This window comes from Nerophis lumbriciformis, linkage group LG31 (genome assembly GCF_033978685.3).
Source record: "Nerophis lumbriciformis linkage group LG31, RoL_Nlum_v2.1, whole genome shotgun sequence".
NCBI lineage: Eukaryota > Metazoa > Chordata > Actinopteri > Syngnathiformes > Syngnathidae > Nerophis > Nerophis lumbriciformis.
In genome coordinates, this window is record NC_084578.2 from 25,776,963 (window position 1) to 25,794,647 (window position 17,685).

Here is a 17,685-nt window from a genome sequence, read left to right on the forward strand (position 1 = left end):
TTTGTCATCCATAGTTGATTATTTTTATTTTTCTTCTTACTAAGTTGTTTCAATGGACAGTGTTTGTCATAAAGCATCTCGAAGGTCCATCCATCCATCCATCTTCTTCCGCTTATCCGAGGTCGGGTCGCGGGGGCAGCAGCCTAAGCAGGGAAGCCCAGACTTCCCTCTCCCCAGCCACTTCGTCCAGCTCCTCCCGGGGGACCCCGAGGCGTTCCCAGGCCAGCCGGGAGACATAGTCTTCCCAACGTGTCCTGGGTCTTCCCCGCGGCCTCCTACCGGGAGGTATTAAACAAAATACCATATGGATAATCTACATAATTTTCACTGTAGACATTGTCCCAACTCTGTTTTCTCTGATAATTTTTGAAAGCTGTCATACTTTGTTCTGTATATATTCTTCAAAAAGCATTGTTGTCATAAATGTTCCTCTTCTTGTAGTTTCCGTCATAGATTATGAAAACTGGCAGACGATCACTGATGTCGGATATTATCAGGCCACTTGTGATATTATTATCAAAATCATTAGTACAAATATTATCAATAAGTGTGGCACTGTGTCCTGAGATTTTGCTTGGCCTTGTGATTTTAGGATATAAACTCAGGCTGTACATTGTGTCCATAAAGTCATTTATAAGCTTTTGTTTGTTAGGGTTCAAGAGGTCAATGTTGAAGTCTTACCTTAATCCAGTTCTCACACGTAACAATGTTTGACTTTGGTGATCTTTATATACCACTGATCAGTACGTTTTTGCTTATTTCAATGGTTATACATTGTAAGATATTATCAATAGCTAGTAACATATTTTTTTTTTACCACTTTGTAGTTTAGGTTCTTTATCACATACACAGCTACTACCCCTCTGTTCTTGTTGATTCTGTTGATATAATTTAGTTCATATCATTCCAGGTCAAAATCCATTCCATTTATGTTTTTGAGATAGCGGTAACTTTGAAGGGTTTGTTGAATTGTTCCAAAAAATGCTTCACATTTTTGTAGTTAGCATACAAACTTCTGCTGGTTAAATTAATAATCGACAGTTTTTTTGTCTATTTTAATGTTTCCGTTATATTGTTCGTCTGTATAATAAAAACAATTATTCCTGGTGTGAAAAAAAACATTTGTATCTGAATCTATATCCTTATCTAAATCCGGACTACTGTAATCTATGCTGCTGAAGGCTTTCAGTTCCCCACTTCTCTGTGAGCGTTTTGAGTATCTAATAATAGAAAAGCGCGATATAAAATCTAATCCATTATTATTATTATACTTTCCTGTTCACCAAACATTTGTGTTGCTCTATGAATGTCTATAAGTGTAGATGAATGTGCACCTGAGTGAAGATCATCGGTAATCCCTTGAGCATTGTAATTTTGTGGTCGAATGTCAATGTTTGTTTTCCGTCAGACTCTATTATCATTGTTGTTGTTGTAGTTGCTGGGAGTTCTGATATTCGTCTAGATCCTTGATGTCATCGACAACTAGAACTCTTTGTGGACCTCCATTCAGCTTTATGTAGATTTTGCAGTTGGCGCTCTAAGTTCCCTGAATTTACCCTTGTTTCCTCAAGTCACATGCTTTCTTGGCGATTTCAGCATTGCGTTTAGTGAGGTGCTCGTTCATGTACACATTTGTGCCCTTCAGCTTTTTTCCCTGTTTCAGCAATGCCATTTTGGTTTTCCTCTTGGTGAGCTTAACGATGGTGACTGGCGTGGTATTGTTGCGTCTTCTATTTAGTGGAATGCACGCATCAATGGTGTTAATATTGACATCAATTCTCTTTGATTGCAGAAAGTTGACCATGTGTGTCTTCGTTGAAGCAGTAGTTTATTAGTTTTTTTACAATTTTTTTACTACTTCCTCTATGTGATTTATTTATCACATAGAGAGATAAAATGTAAAACAAAATTGGGTAGATTGATTTAGTTTTTCCTTACAAAAAATTTGCTCCGGTTTTCCTATACTGTCTTGATTATCGTATCACCAAACCTAAAGATAAAAAACTATTCAGTGTGCGTATTATTCCGTGGGATATTGTCCAAAATCCAAACAACGAATTCCATGCAACAGACTACAACATAAACCATGTTTTCTGCATTTAAAACTATAATTATTTAATTATGTTTATAGTTTTGTATGTCTGGAACACATTCATTTGATTTACCGGTACATCATTTATAAGAAAAATTGCCTCAGTTTTTGCACCATTTGTGAGACCTTATAGGACAGTTTCTATTGAAAACTGAAGTACGTTAGTATTATATTCATTCTGTTTTAAATTAAGTGTGTTTGGTACGTTTCTACACAACAAGGATGTGTTAAGGCGCTGTATTAAAAGTGTCTAATTCCACAATGTTCTGATCTGTAATCTAAACCTTTAACATGAAAATGCTGAGCTGCTAAATAAAGTTGCTGTGTGGGTTTCTTCTATATAACAGAAGCTACTGTAGTCTGTACGTGTGATTCCTAATAGCGCTCCTGTTATAGTCCCTGCCTGTGGCAAACAGGACTCGCTGACGTCACCTTCCATCCCGTGGTTGCCGTCTGATAGGTTGCATCTCTGCCTCAAGGTCATGATTTGTGGCTGTCCCAAATCGGTTTCATAACAAATGTATTCTTAAACAAGGCTGAGGGAACAACTTGGTTGCAAGCACAAATTAGTCTTGGTTGAAAACATAAAAACATGATAAAGTGCTCCAACAGTAAGCTTATTATTTGACTAGGAAGTCTTAAGCGTTATTCAACGTTCAATCTTCAGTGAGACGCTCATGTTGTGCTCTATTGCTGTGTCAGCCTTTTTAATGACACATTTATAGTTCATTTTTTTACATTTTGGATCTGTCTGTTAGAATGGAATTAAGATCTGGTTATTTCTTTGTAAGCGGGTAAACTTAGTATATCAGCAGGGGATTAAAATCTTATTTCCACCACTGTTGTTTTTTGGTAAGACTTCATTTGTGTCCACTATTTGTTTGTTCAACGCTGCAAATTGAACTGCTATTACATGTTAAACAATGATACCAAAATGAGCACATCACAAGCAATAACAAATTATACCAATTGTGGACAATTGAAACACTCTTACTTTACTTTTTAGTCTTATCTGTGCTAAATTGTTATAGTTATATTTATTTATTTATTAAACATGTAAAGTACATATATTATTTTTCTGCATGCTATTTTTTACTCAAATGTTATGCTTTATTTTTAATCATAGTCCTTGCTATTGGTTCATACGCTTTTTATAATTTTTACTTTCTACTGTTCCTCGGCAGGAGCCCTCTGCCACAGGGATTTTATCAGCAATGGCTGCCCGGGTGCTTTGTGTCAGCATCCTGGTGGCCGTGGTCTGGTGACATCCTGGTGCAGACGGCCCTGTGATAGTATTTCATCACCTGGCTCCTCTACTCTAACCTGACTCTCGCCAGACCCTTGTTGTTTGCTGAGCTCCACACAAGGATCTGGGCTCGAAGGCATTGCAAATTCCTTCTCGATAGCAAAAAATAATGAACCAATCAAGATCGCCGGGCGGGATTTCATAGATTTGACGTAGCGCCGAAGCGACTGTTTGATTCAAACAACAATGGCGGCACGCCACCTTCGCTGCGTCGTGTGCTGACATTGATTCTGCTATTTATCGAATATTAATTATTTAAAAGATGAACAGAGAACGGTTTTGAAGGCATTTATTGGTGGCAAGGATTTTTTGGCTCTTCTTTCGACTGGGTTTGGATTTCCCAGAGTCGCTCTCATCAGCATCTCGGGTTGATTTCGATGTGAGTGGTTGAAGTAACACGTCATTCAAGATAACGGACATACAATGATTTTTTTTTTTTTACAAGGCCCCGCATTCTGAAATACATCTCCTATTGAGAACTCCCAAATCCTTGTGTGGACCTCAGCGAACTACAAGGATCTGGCAAGAGTCAGGTTACCTCTACTCAGCCATGTATTAATCTGTGCGTGTGTGTGCGCGACTAATGATGGGGGAAAGTGGGTCATAAAGACATTTTTTTCAAGTTTGCAAAGCAATTTGGGTTGCATTTCTTTTAAGTATGAAAGGCACTTTTTAAAGTTTGATTATTTGACAAGCTTGGTTGTTTTGATATCATTTTCCACAGCAGTCATGTTAAAGCAGTGCAACAAAAACTAGCACAGAGTTTGAGATGGAGGTTCCTACTAATGCTCAAATATAAATACTTATTACTAAGTATGTTCCAAACCGGGGTTTTATGCTGCCGATTCTGATACCAATCATTCATGAGGGAGATCGGCCAATACCGATCACATTTATCAATTGTACATTTCTTTATGTATTCATGGTAAGTGCTTTTGACGTGTAATTATCAACTCCGAAATTTACCGATAAACGGTAATGATAATAACCGCGGTAAAACCTCAGACTGCTGGTATTACTGCTTTAAAATAAAATAATCGAAAAACAGTGATTGATAACCACACTTTGATAAGCTCACAGACTGACTGGCTCAGCTTGCTTGCTTAAATGCTAACATGAAAACAAGAGACGTTAACATTTTCCCCCATTAAGAAACGACATACCCCTGTTTAATTGATCTAAATTATATAAATGGAACTTGGTCAAAAGATTACATTGTATAAGTAGTTTTTGAACACACTTAACAATACCGCGATAATAATGGTAACCGTGATATGAAAATTTCATATCGTTACATCCCTACTGTCAACACAATATTGAAAATAGTTACTCATTTTCTTTTGTTACATAAAACAGTTTGAGCAAAACGAAGCCAATAGTTTCCCCTCAGTTTACATTTCTTTGTTTTATTTTAAAAACCATCAATGTTGGTTACAGAAAAGCAAAGCAATTTTATGCTTTACATTTTGTTCTTGAGTACCCAAAATAAACCAAACCACCACCTTAAAACCGAGGTACGTACAAAGCCATTACTATGGCGTATTTTTAGACCACTAATTAAGGAAGGAATGAGTTGTGGTAATAGTACTAGCAAGGTTGCTAGGGGTAATATACAAGATTAGGTGAACATTTTATGCATTTTACTGTTACATTTTACATTATATTACAGCAGTTTGTCTGAAAATAATATCCTGTCCACCACTGTCACTAGACTTTAGTTGACAACAGTAAATGTTTGCTATTTAGTTAAAATCATGACTACTATTACATGAATATAGTCCACTAGGTGTCTCGCTGTACTTGTTTATTAGTTTGTCAGGAACCATGCACAGAAAATATTAGACGTAAGGTAAAAATGCTTTCTACCAGATTATAGCGTTTCCTCTAATTCCCATCAGTAGTTTCTGTAAAAGGCAAATTGAAGACTTTCCACTATAGAACACACGCACTAATAATGCAAACTATGAAACACACTGGGCAGAAACACAATAAAACAATGTTGAACTCTTGGTTTCCTTAATGGTTTCCTAAACTTAGAAATGTTGGGAAGTAGTTGAACTTAGTAGTATTTTATTCCATGCTGGTTTAGTTTATCTGAGCTTTCTTTGATTTCCTGCCTGTTATTGAAGGTGTTCCTCAAGGGTCTATATTGAGTCTAATGCTGGTTGGCATTTATGTCAATGATATCACAGTCTGCTTGATCATATACATGTATATGCTGATGACACTAGCTACACATCCAGTCTATCCTTGACTACAGCTTTGGCTACACGTGCAGTCTAGTTTTCTGCGAGTCCAGCATACTTGTTCTTTCCTCAATTCAGTTTTAAATTTGAAAAAAAAACTAAATGCAAAACTTTCTGTAGGTTGATGCCTCAAAATCTTCTTCTTAGATGTCTCTGAGTTTGAATATGTTCACAGTCTCTCTGAATCTAGCTCCACAGTATGTTTTCATTTGCATCTCACAAAAACTTTTGTGTGGTGGTTTCACTTTTCTAGTTAGTGTCTAAAAGACTTGTTTTATGGAATGGAAGGGCCATACTAGTTTAGACCAAGTGTAACTTTAACACTTCCAAGTCCTGAGTAGCTATTAAGTTCTGAAGATCAAGTCTTTGCGTGAGTGCGTACCCCGGAGCCTTAGATACTCAACTTGGGGTGGGTTCAATGTCCCGACGATTTGATTGTAAGGTTGATAGTCGAATTAGACTCCTCCGAATCGAATCGTCAAAGTCGACTAATCTTATACACCCTTAGTTTATACAGACAAATACAGTTTAAAACTTCTCAACAACTTTATTCCAGATCTGTATGATCTTTGATCATTGCGCAACCATCTGGCGACTTTTGAAGGCTTTTTGGTTGCTCAATACTTCTGCACACTACATTTTTCGTTTTTTTAATTTGTAAAAAAAAAAAAAAAAAAAAAGTATGAATAATTTTTCTTCTACATTACAATTTTGTTGGTCTTCACATAAAATCTCAATAAAATGTATGTCTGTGACAACACATGGAAAAGCTAAAGGTGTATGAATATTCTTCTAAGCTGCTGTATTATTATGGGATGCAATGACTGCTGAAGGAGAATTTGAAGCCACTTGTGACAGTTACAAAGTCATGTTTTAAAAGCTGTTGCTGATATGCTGTTGAAGTTTAATCCAACTCTTCATATACTTTGACTCCACAAGGTGGCTCTCCTCGGCTTGGACATGCTCTCTGCTTTACTGACCAGGTTACAAGAGCGCTTTAGAGCTCAGGTGGGAACAGGTAAGTTGAGCCTCTTTGTCGTTTTTAACAAAAAGAAGAATTTACATTTTTGTTGCTTTTGTTCATGTTGGAACAAAAGACTGCAACTTTACTGGTCCCCTTCAAGATTGTTTAGCCATTTGATTAGTACAGAAGGTCCTTGCTCTATGTACAAATTCTGTTTCTGTGATAGTGCAATAAGTCATAGTTGATACCTAAATTATAGTTAAATGAACAGCTAGGTCAGTCATTATGTGCACAAAAAACATGAAATACTGTACATATAAAAATATGTTTGTCCACTCATATATTTTGTCATTATAGTTTTCCTAAAAGTAATGTTTAAAAAATCTTCTTGTGAGTGTATCAAAACACCCCTAATCTTTATCTGCTATGACGGTCACGGCGTTTGGGCGGCTTTGAACAAGCATGCAACTAATGTTGATTTCTGCACTTTCTGAACATTTTACCATGTTTAATTTCAGCTTTCAGTTTTTTTTGATGCACTGCCATTAGAAGGCTCTGCTTCATACCTGGGAGACACCCTAAAGGAAAAAAGTTAACACTAAAGAACGAAACGTTTTGACTTTGGCTCAGTATCATTATCTTATTGGAGTGCGTCACAAACCCCCAAAATGACTTATAACAAGGACCACCTGTATTCATCCCTTATCATCAAACAAATATCAATGGTGTGCTTACTGTGTATATTTTGGGGTAATTGAATGCTGTTACATGGCTTACATAATGACATCTGAACTGAAATTTGTCTGAAATATGTTGTTGCCTCAGTTCTGCCCAGTCTTATTGATCGATTGGGGGATTCCAAAGACCAAGTGAGAGAACAAGACCAAGCACTGCTGTTGAAGATCATGGAACAAGCTGCAACTCCGCAGGTACTGTATCAACAGATATGAACGTGGGTTTTGCAAATCTCATATAGGTCTCAGATATTGGTTCAATATCAGCAAAATTACAAGTATTTGATTTAATTGTCTTGCATCTAAACTCTTTGATATAAGCGCGTCGATAGAAACAGCCAGTTAACATTAAATGTTCTCCCATAAGCACACAAGGTTGGTCTTTTACTCTATATCTTACACATACAAAGTATGGAAGCAGAAGAGTATTAGAAAGTATGCAGTAACAAACTGCATCATTCAACCTAATGCGTCTTGAGATTAACAATATGACTTATTATGACTTCTACAGTCTACAGTATGTGTCGCCAAAACAGTTACCACTGCACTTCAATTTAAAAACAGCATAGGTCCATTACAAATGGTTAATAATAGTGTAAATAGTATTACCGGTAAGCCTCGGGGGAAAAAAATATTTTCCGTTTTTTTCCCTACCTCTTATAGAAACCAATAAATACTAATGGCATGATTGAAAAAATGTTTGCTTTTATTCGGTCAAAAACTAGCAGTTTTAAAGAAGACATAATTTACAAGGATACATGGCATAAACATACACTGCATGTTACTCTAAGCAACATTTATTTTTCTGAAGTTGTTTTCTTTTTAGAACAAATGTAAATTGCAACTGTACTTGTTAATTTCATGTTGATAACTGCTTGTCTTTCTGTAACTGACTTTCATTTACACTTCTTCAACTTTACCATGCACTTATTTCTTCTGTTGTTTCAAGCTAGTATAGCTGCTAGCTAGGTGAGCTAGCATGCCTGCTCCTGCTTGCTCTCTGTGTGTGACATGATTAGCCCCGTCCTAATACTTAATAATTATACTTGTTAATGATACTTAAGATACTAAAAAATACAGATCATTTGCCGTAATGGAGGTGATAATTATTAACTTAGTGGCGTCTCTCCACACTGTGTATGAAGAATCACAATTTGCTAATAGCTAGTCAACTAAGGGACTAAAAAGTTGGGGTTTTTTTTATCGATTTTGAAAGGAATTAATCAGCGAGGGTGATCACATACTTTTACATGAAAATCGACCGATACTGATTAGTGGCCGATAAATAGGTTTTTCATATCTACCTTTGTTCTCTGTTTGAGTAATTTCGCTTTATCTAACCATTTCTAACATTCCACACTACAAAATAAAAAAGTTTGTATGATTCCTGCGGATATCTCATCTGACCAATATTGGTCTCGGCAAAAACTCAAGGCTCCATATAGGTATTGTATCGGAAGTCAAACAGTTATTTTGGAAGACTTCGAATATAAATTTTACTTTTAATGTCTTAGTTTAGGGTTAGGGTTATTAAAACATGTCCGTTCATCAATAAAGTTATGTATAACATATACCGTATTTTTCGGAGTATAAGTCGCACCGGAGTATAAGTCGCACCTGCCGAAAATGCATAATAAAGAAGGAAAAAAACCTATATAAGTCGCATTTTTTGGGGAAAATTTATTTGATAAAATCCAACACCAAGAATAGACATTTGAAAGGCAATTTAAAATAAATAAAGAATAGTGAACAACAGGCTGAATAAGTGTACGTTATATGACGCATAAATAACCAACTGAGAATGTGCCTGGTATGTTAACGTAACATATTATGGTAAGAGTCATTCAAATAACTATAACATAAAGAACATGCTATACGTTTACCAAACAATCTGTCATTCCTAATCGCTAAATCCCATGAAATCTTATACGTCTAGTCTCTTACGTGAATGAGCTAAATAATATTATTTGATATTTTACGGTAATGTGTTAATATCTTCACACATAAGTCGCTCCTGAGTATAAGTCGCACCCCCGGCCAAACTATGAAAAAAAAACTGCGACTTATAGTCCGAAAAATACGGTACTAGGCCTGGGTGATAAATCCATTTTATCAATAAATTTAAAGTTTTTGTTGCAGACAATCCAAAAAAATTAAAATCTATGTTTTTCTCTTCTTGCTTTATCATATTTTTTGACGCAGGAGCTTCTGTAGCTTCCGCCTTCCCCCTTATTTTCTTACGGAGAATCACACGCAGAGATAGCACAACATGGCTATTGATAATGCAAACAAGAGCGAGATGTTTGTTCCAAAGAAAATACAAATGTTGTCAGTGGTTTGGTTTTGCGGAAACAGGCATGGAACACACGACTGCACGCTACAAAGTTTGTTTAAAAAAGGCAACAAACCTATTGCAGCATCTGAAACAGAAACATCCAGCCAAGTGGGGGAAATTAAACTCTTTACAAGGCAAACAAGAACATAACAGCAAACAAACTCCCGCTTAAAAGCAGATTATTGTGGTGGAATCATTTATGCAAGGTACCATATAAGATGAAAAAGAAGTTCACAAACGCGGTCACTCTGCATGTCGCTAAAAATGTGGTGCCCAAAAAGTGGAAAAGCCTGTTTTTATTAACTGATTAAACTATAGAGACCTCTTAATGCTAGATTTTTATTTACGGAAGTATTTTATTTAACACAGAATATTTAGGTTTGTACTTAATCGTTGTCCAATGTTGGAATTTATTTATTTGCATGCAATGAAATGCTACATTTTTTGTTTATATAAATATTTTATTTAAAACATATGTTTTGCCTCTTATTACAAGCTCTTTATTTCGTTTTTTGAAAATAATTTTATACAAAGTCCAAATTATGTCTGTTCCAAAAAGAACAACTTACACATTATAATTTTGCGAATAGTAAGATGCAGTGTATGCAGTGTCATTTCAAACTACAAGTATTTGATCAAATAAAAGCAAAACTTGTTTTTGCATTATCTCAATTATTAGTATTGATTAGGTTACTTAAAAAGCAGGGAAAAACATATACAATGATGAAGTATACATTCAAATCAGTGTTCATTTAAATGCAGCCCGGGAAACATCATGAATGTTTTTTTAACCGCCGCTTTGTGTTATATAGTGCATACACAGCTGTCTACTGCTGCACAAATGAACATGCATATCTCAATAACTTCTGTTAGTATTTTTTTTTAACATGAGATAATATGGCACATTTCTTCTGACACAAGAAAAAAACAATCTGTTTTACTCATCCACATGCACACAAGCTCAAAAGCCTACGTTTGCTTGTGGACAAGAGAAAAAAATAACTCTTGCTGTGCTCATAGCCTTGGTAATGAGGATATTCCTTTGTGTTGTTGCAGTTTGTTTGGGACCGAATGCTGGGAGGCTTCAAACATAAGAACAACAGGACAAGAGAAGGAGTGTGCCTTTGCCTTATTGCCACATTGAATATGTGAGTCTCCAGTTTGTATCAATTACCAAACACATGAAGATAATTCCTTATTCAAGTTTCAACTTTTGCAATTTCTTCTCTCTGTAGTTTTAATTCACACTTCTCTCATTTATTTGCTAGGCTAGGCTAGATCTGGCTGGGTTACAGTAAGACCATGTTAACATGACACTCCCCTCTTCTTCTAAGGATTACTCATGACGTTTACATTTAGAAATGGGTACTTTAATTGGTACCGACCAAATTATGTTACTGTCGGGTACTGTTTGGACTTAGACTTGTCAGGACTTGGACTGTGGAGTTTTTGTTTTCCCAAGATGCAAAAGGATTTGGATCGGACATGGCTTGAAGGTAAATACATTTTTAATAATAACACTCAAAAGAACAAAAGGCGCGCTCAAGGCGGATGTACAAACTTGACTAATGAAAACAAAAGACTTGCACGGGGGCAAAAAACTATGAACAATAAAAAACACTAACTGTGGCAATAATAAACAAACTTACTTGGCATGGACATGAAGTGTGCAGACGTGGACAGAGTGTGACAGGGGGCATAAATGCGAGGATAGCAGGGTGAGAAAGGCTATGACTCCAGGACGAACAACAGAAAATGAAAAGCTTAAATAACACAGACATGATTAACAACAGGTGCGTGACTCAAAACAGGTGCGTGACATGACAGGTGAAACTAATGGGTAACTATGTGACAAGACAAGGGAGTGAAAAAGCCAGAAACTAAACAAAACATGACTAAGACAAAACATGATTACACAGACATGACAAGACTTAGACAAACTTTATTGATCCACAAGAGAAATTGTTCCACACAGTAGCTCAGTTACAAAGGATGGCAAGAGTATTTCACATAAAGGGTTTTTTGATACCTTGTGTGACATCACTTCCAGTTGCAGATTTGGGACCGACTCAAGCACTTGGCTGAGAAACAAGCAGTCAAGCACTAAGCAGATTTTGCCGTAATGTTACAATTTTTCATGCCAACAAGGAATAAAGAATGGGCTTAGAAGTATAGTAAGGCTACAATTGTTAACAATGTACTAGTTTGATGCCATTTTACTTCGGATACGTCATAAACATTCTACTAACTAGCATTATCAATTTTATATGGTGATTTAGACACCTCCGAATTTGGTATTGAAAACTACAACGAAGATGCACGTTACACTTAAACAGTTGGTTTGTAATAAGTACCGTACACTGTAGGCCTCAATAAAAGACAAGACTGGCACATACAACTTAATGACAAAGACTATTTCCTGGCTACAGCAAAACATCATAGTCTATGCACTACTGCCATCTAACGTATTGGAATTTACACAGGTAGAATATGTAATTGTAAAGCAAATTAATACAGGAGGACTAATGGTGCAGAATTAACAGGAGAATTAGAAAATAAACAAGGCAAGGTGTTTTACATAAAAACACTACATGTGTGAGAACATTCCAGAAGAGGACACTTTTAGTATGAGGCATTACACCTGAACACTTTTTCGTCCTCAGGTATGGAGCCCATGGCCTGACGCTCAGTAAGATTGTTCCGCACATATGTAACCTATTGGGGGATCCCACCAGTCAGGTAAGGCTGCTATCTCGCAAATGCATACAGCTTTTTATTGTTGAGAAATTATTGTTGTTTACATATGTATATATATATATATATATATATATACATATATATATATATATATATATATATATATATACATATATATATATATATATTAGAGATGCGCGGATAGGCAATTATTTCATCCGCAACCGCATCAGAAAGTCGTCAACCATCCGCAATCCACCCGATCTAACATTTGATCAGAACCGCATCCGCCCGCCATCCGCCCGCACCCGCCCGTTGTTATATATCTAATATAGACGATGCAAGGCATTAGTGAGGTTATAAAGCTTTTGCCTGTTAAAGAAAAGAGACTGATCCAATGCAGCATTCGCGTGCCACGCTGTCACGACCCAGACGCACACCAGTGCGCAATCATATGGGAGCCGCGCTGAGCGCACCTCCAAGCGTGTCTTGCTGCCGGCGACGGCCGGGTATATGGGCCCGACGCTCCAGCGCCATCCATTTTCAGGGCTAGTTGATTCGGCAGGTGGGTTGTTACACACTCCTTAGCGGGTTCCAACTTCCATGGCCACCGTCCTAGCTGCTGTCTATATCAACCAGGGTGAGCCCCACCCCTTTCGTGAGCGCACTGCGCGCGGAGTGACCCCTGTTACGCGCCCCCGGCAACAGGGGTGGCGGGCAGGTAAGCTGTGCGGGCGGAGCGCGCGGAGTGACCCCTGTTACGAGCCCCCGGCCACGGGGGTGGCGGGCAGGTAAGCTGCTTACCTGCTGCGCGTGACGCCGGCCGCGGCGAAGGCGGACGAGGCGGGGTGTGGGCGCGGTGGTGACCCTGGACGTGCGTCGGGCCCTTCTCGTGGATCGCCTCAGCTACGGCTCCCGGTGGGGCCCTCTCGGGGGAAGGGGCCTCGGTCCCGGACCCCGGCGAGGCGTCGGGGGCCTTCTCCGCTACGTAAAAGTGTCCATCTCTTTTTTTTTTTTCTTCTGTTGTGGCATATGCTGCAGGTGCCTGCTCGTTTTTCGTATGTGGGTAACAACATTTAACTATGTATATATATTTCCGAATTGGTTTAACTGCCACCCGCCTGAATCTATTTAAAATCAAATTTTTTAAAATTTCAATCGCCCGACCCGACCCGACCCGACCCGCTGATAAAATCTAATTTTTTAAAATTTCATCCGCCCGATTCGCGGATAATCCGCGGACTCCGCGGTTGTGCCCGCAAACCGCGCATCTCTAATATATATATATATATATATATATATATATATATATATATATATATATATATATATATATATATATATATATTTTTTTTTTTTTTCTTCTTCTTTAAATGCGTGTTTATACCCTTTTTGTGTTGAGCTTTTAAAAAAAGCATAATGTTTAAAAACTTTTCTTCAAAGCAAATTAATTGTCCAGTCATGGTATTAAAAAATTTAAAATGATCTGACTAGAGTACACTTTTGAATGAGGAAACATTATATCCCTCTGCAATTACTGTGATTAATTTTGAGTCAACTATGAACCATCCATCCATCCATTTTCTACCGCTTGTCCCTTTTGGGGTCGCGGGGGGGTGCTGGAGCCTATCTCAGCTGCATTCGGGCGGAAGGCGGTGTACACCATGGACAAGTCGCCACCTCATTGTAGGGCCAACACAGATAGACAGACAACATTCACACTCACATTCACACACTAGAGTCAATTTAGTGTTGCCAATCAACCTATCAAATACGATTAAACATTTTAATGGTTTGATAGCCCATATATATATATATATATATATATATATATATGTATATATATATATATATATATATATATATATATATGTATAACATAACATAACATATAAAATATATATTTATATGTATATATATGTGTTTATAAGTGTGTGGCATCAGGAAAGGCCACACATGGACCCAAATTATAGGATTGGTGTTATATATTTGTATTGAGAAAAGGTTCACTGCTCTGGGATTACCTAACCTTAAAGGTTCCAAATTCCCCCAAAACGTACCAACCCTACCTCACCCCAAAGTTCTCAAATCCTTGCGAAAAAGGTTCAATCTTAACCACAACAACGCCAAAAAGGACCAACCGTAACACCAAAGGTCTTAAAGAACCCCAAAAACGACCAACCTCTAACCCCAAAGGTCCCTAACCCCCAGACACGCTAAAGGTCTCAAAGTACCCCAAAAGGTCTGAAATGCACTCAAATAGTACGAGTTTAAGGTTCGGCCCATTTGGGTGCATTTCGGACCTTTTGGGGGGCCCACTTGCCACATGTATCATAGGGGTACATTCTTACCCTGAAAAGTCAGAGCCCCTTCAAAAGTACAGTACATCCCGATAATTGCCAAGTCAAGTTTCATTATTTTAGGTAGGGTTTGGATCAGATATCAGGAAAATATATGACTACATGTAAACTTTTGCTCAATGTTTTAAATTCTTAATTTAATTAAAAAAATGTTGAAAGTTGCTGCTGGGTGTGGTGACCAAACAAAATGCTATTGAAAGCTATGTGCAAGTTTAAATAGAAACTGCAAAAACAATATTGTAGAATTTGAGTCAAGTGAGCAATTTCATTTCTTCCTTCAGGCAAGCAGAATATTTGTTGCAAAGTTAGATTTTTTTACATGTCTATATTTAGCACGATACATGCATACAAATCTATTACTGAAACAGGGAAAAGAAGGAATTGTATTTGTGTTGATATCAACAAATATACAGCATTAGTTATATACTGTTTAGTATAGCAATAAGCTAATGCTAGCAAGTATGGCCGGATGTTTTGGTCGTATCTCATGGGGTTTACGTTAACATTTGCTTCACCAACTAGCACTCAGGAGGTTCGTAACCTGAGAATGACTAGGTACAGTACCTTTGTATTTTTGCGTTAAATTCTCTCTCGAATACATAGTGTTTGTCACCTCTTTTATCAAAGTGCCATCAATCCCAACTTGTTTTGGTACCACATTTTACTGTCGTACTCAATAAAAAAAAGTAGAGAGGCCGAATCACCAAGGCGTGGATTATTTGTTTGGGCACTCCATTCCACGGAATGATGCTTGGACAAGTTTGTTACATGCAACATTTGGCCGCACTCTGACCGGGGCTGTATTCAAAGACTGGGTCAAAATTTTGACGAACATTTTCGTCAAAAGCAAAATCCTATAAAAAGTGTGGCTTATGAAAACGGATGTTCAATTCTATTGGATGGGTGTAGTTGTCAACAGATCCTCTTGAAAACCAGTCTCCTCTGCAGTGGACATTTGTTTATTTATTCTGTCATAAAATTGAAAAAAAATAACCTTGTGTTCACAACATAATGGTAACGGACTTAAAGTGTGCACCTTTAAGTACTGTATCATTTAGAATAGTAAACAAAAGTTTGTCTTAGGTTCGAGATGGCGCTATGAGTAGCCTGGTGGAGATCTACAGACATGTGGGAGAGAGAGTCAGGATGGATCTCAGCAAGAAAGGCCTGCCTCAGTCACGGTACTTACAAAAGTCTTTTTTTCTCATTTATTTTTCTTCAGGGATTTTTGCTTTGTACAAAAGTGCACCTGTTATCTAGAACATTGTTTCCTAACCATTGTTGGGCCTTGAGCACTCCCTAGAGGGCCGGAACAAAATACGTTTCTCAGCTGTGGTCTATATGGGCCGCAGCGGTACTCTGTTGTAATACACTTTTCCACCACCTGGGGCAGTAATAACAATATCAGACTAGAGTCATCGAGAAGTTTCTTAAAAGGGCTGTTTGCAACATTTACACAGATGTTTAGAGGGCGCTAACTTTCCAATGTTATATCCCGCTCTCTTACGGCTTCTAGGACGTAATGACATAACTTCATATGTACGTGCAAAGCTAATGCACATGCATTAGCTTTAGGGGTTGTTTGCTAATGATACCAATTTGGATAGTTAGCATCATAACAACACCGTGACTGCAATTGTTTGTTGCTTCCCTTGGACTGCTTTTGTATTAGTGCACGTGCTGCCTGCACGTACATGTTGACGAGACAGGGTGGGTGACACCAATCATTTTATTCGGGGCGGTAAAATTTTTTACTACACGAGCTTGGTAATTGTGAAAAGTATAGAGAGTTTTAAAAACAATATTTTCTGTTAAGCCAATAACTGTAACATAAGCGAGCCAATGGTGTTCTTGTTATATTGTTTGCTTTGAAAAATGGAACTGTGAGCAAGCGGCAAACAGCCCCTTTAAGCTAAAAAATTATGACACATGTGGTGAAGCTGTATTTTCATTTGCACTTCAATTTTATTGACAGTGTATTTAAACACACATTATTAATTATTTTTAATTGTGTTAAAATGTATTTATTTTAGCACTTTGTAATTGTATGTAAATGTATTTTAAATCAGTTTTTATGCATCCCTGCTTTGCAGTATATTTGATTATTTATTTTTGTAATCAGCCTGACCTAAACCTTGATAATAATCTTTGTGAGTAACACGCACATCATTTGACAATGGTTTTTCCTGTTAAACTGTATGTAGGTTTGAAATAATAATTGCATAAAGAGTGTGATGACTAATTCGGTGTTAATACTTGAGTGGGCCCAGGGCACCTCTGTAGTGGAAAAGTTCGGCACTGAGTTCAAAAAGGTTAAGAACCTCTAAATTATGACGTGAGGACATGTAGACAGGTTATGCTAATGTGGTCATCAAGGTATTTTTTTTGCAAATTATTTGCAAATATTGTTTTTGTTTTTTAAATGTTGCAACGGTTTGATTTCATGCACACAAGTTGTAGCTTCTGACGTTTGCACACCTGTTGTTGTTTTATCACTGAAGTTGATCTGCTAATCAGCTGATCTGTTTGAGGACTGACTTCAGTGCATGTCTAGACTTTATCGACCTGTTCTGTATACTCCTGTTTCTCACAAGTGCCAGATATTTAGTTAAACATAAAAGTTAAAGCTACTGTATGTCACGGTTAGGTAGATATTTAGAGCGCACTCGCGTTCGATCATTGTGACCCGCTCTTTTCCTGGTTCAAAAATTCAGGATATGCACACACACGAAGAAAAAGGACACAGCCACGGTGCAAGGGCAGTGTTTGGAGTGATTTATTGTCTCGCCCACCTATTTAATAGCAGTACGGTGGCCATTGCATCCTTTCATTTGCAAGTAGCTCTCCTGTCAGTGGGCACGCGCACGAGACACTAAATACGAAGCCAATCAAACCCAACATTTCATTCAGTCTGTGCGGAAGTGTTGTACATGGTATGACTTCTAAATGTC

The 17,685-nt window shown here is 37.5% G+C and overlaps 1 protein-coding gene across 1 annotated transcript in view; it reads left to right on the top strand.

Moving 5' to 3' along the window:
- Nucleotides 1-17,685, top strand: part of clasp1a (cytoplasmic linker associated protein 1a) — a 162,700-nt gene that overhangs the window by 46,794 nt on the left and 98,221 nt on the right. The window contains exons 3-7 of the mRNA XM_061926336.2: nt 6,584-6,662; nt 7,434-7,537; nt 10,734-10,825; nt 12,341-12,416; nt 15,818-15,915. Of these exons, the coding sequence (XP_061782320.1) occupies nt 6,584-6,662; nt 7,434-7,537; nt 10,734-10,825; nt 12,341-12,416; nt 15,818-15,915 (449 nt within the window). The remainder of the gene's footprint in view (nt 1-6,583; nt 6,663-7,433; nt 7,538-10,733; nt 10,826-12,340; nt 12,417-15,817; nt 15,916-17,685) is intronic.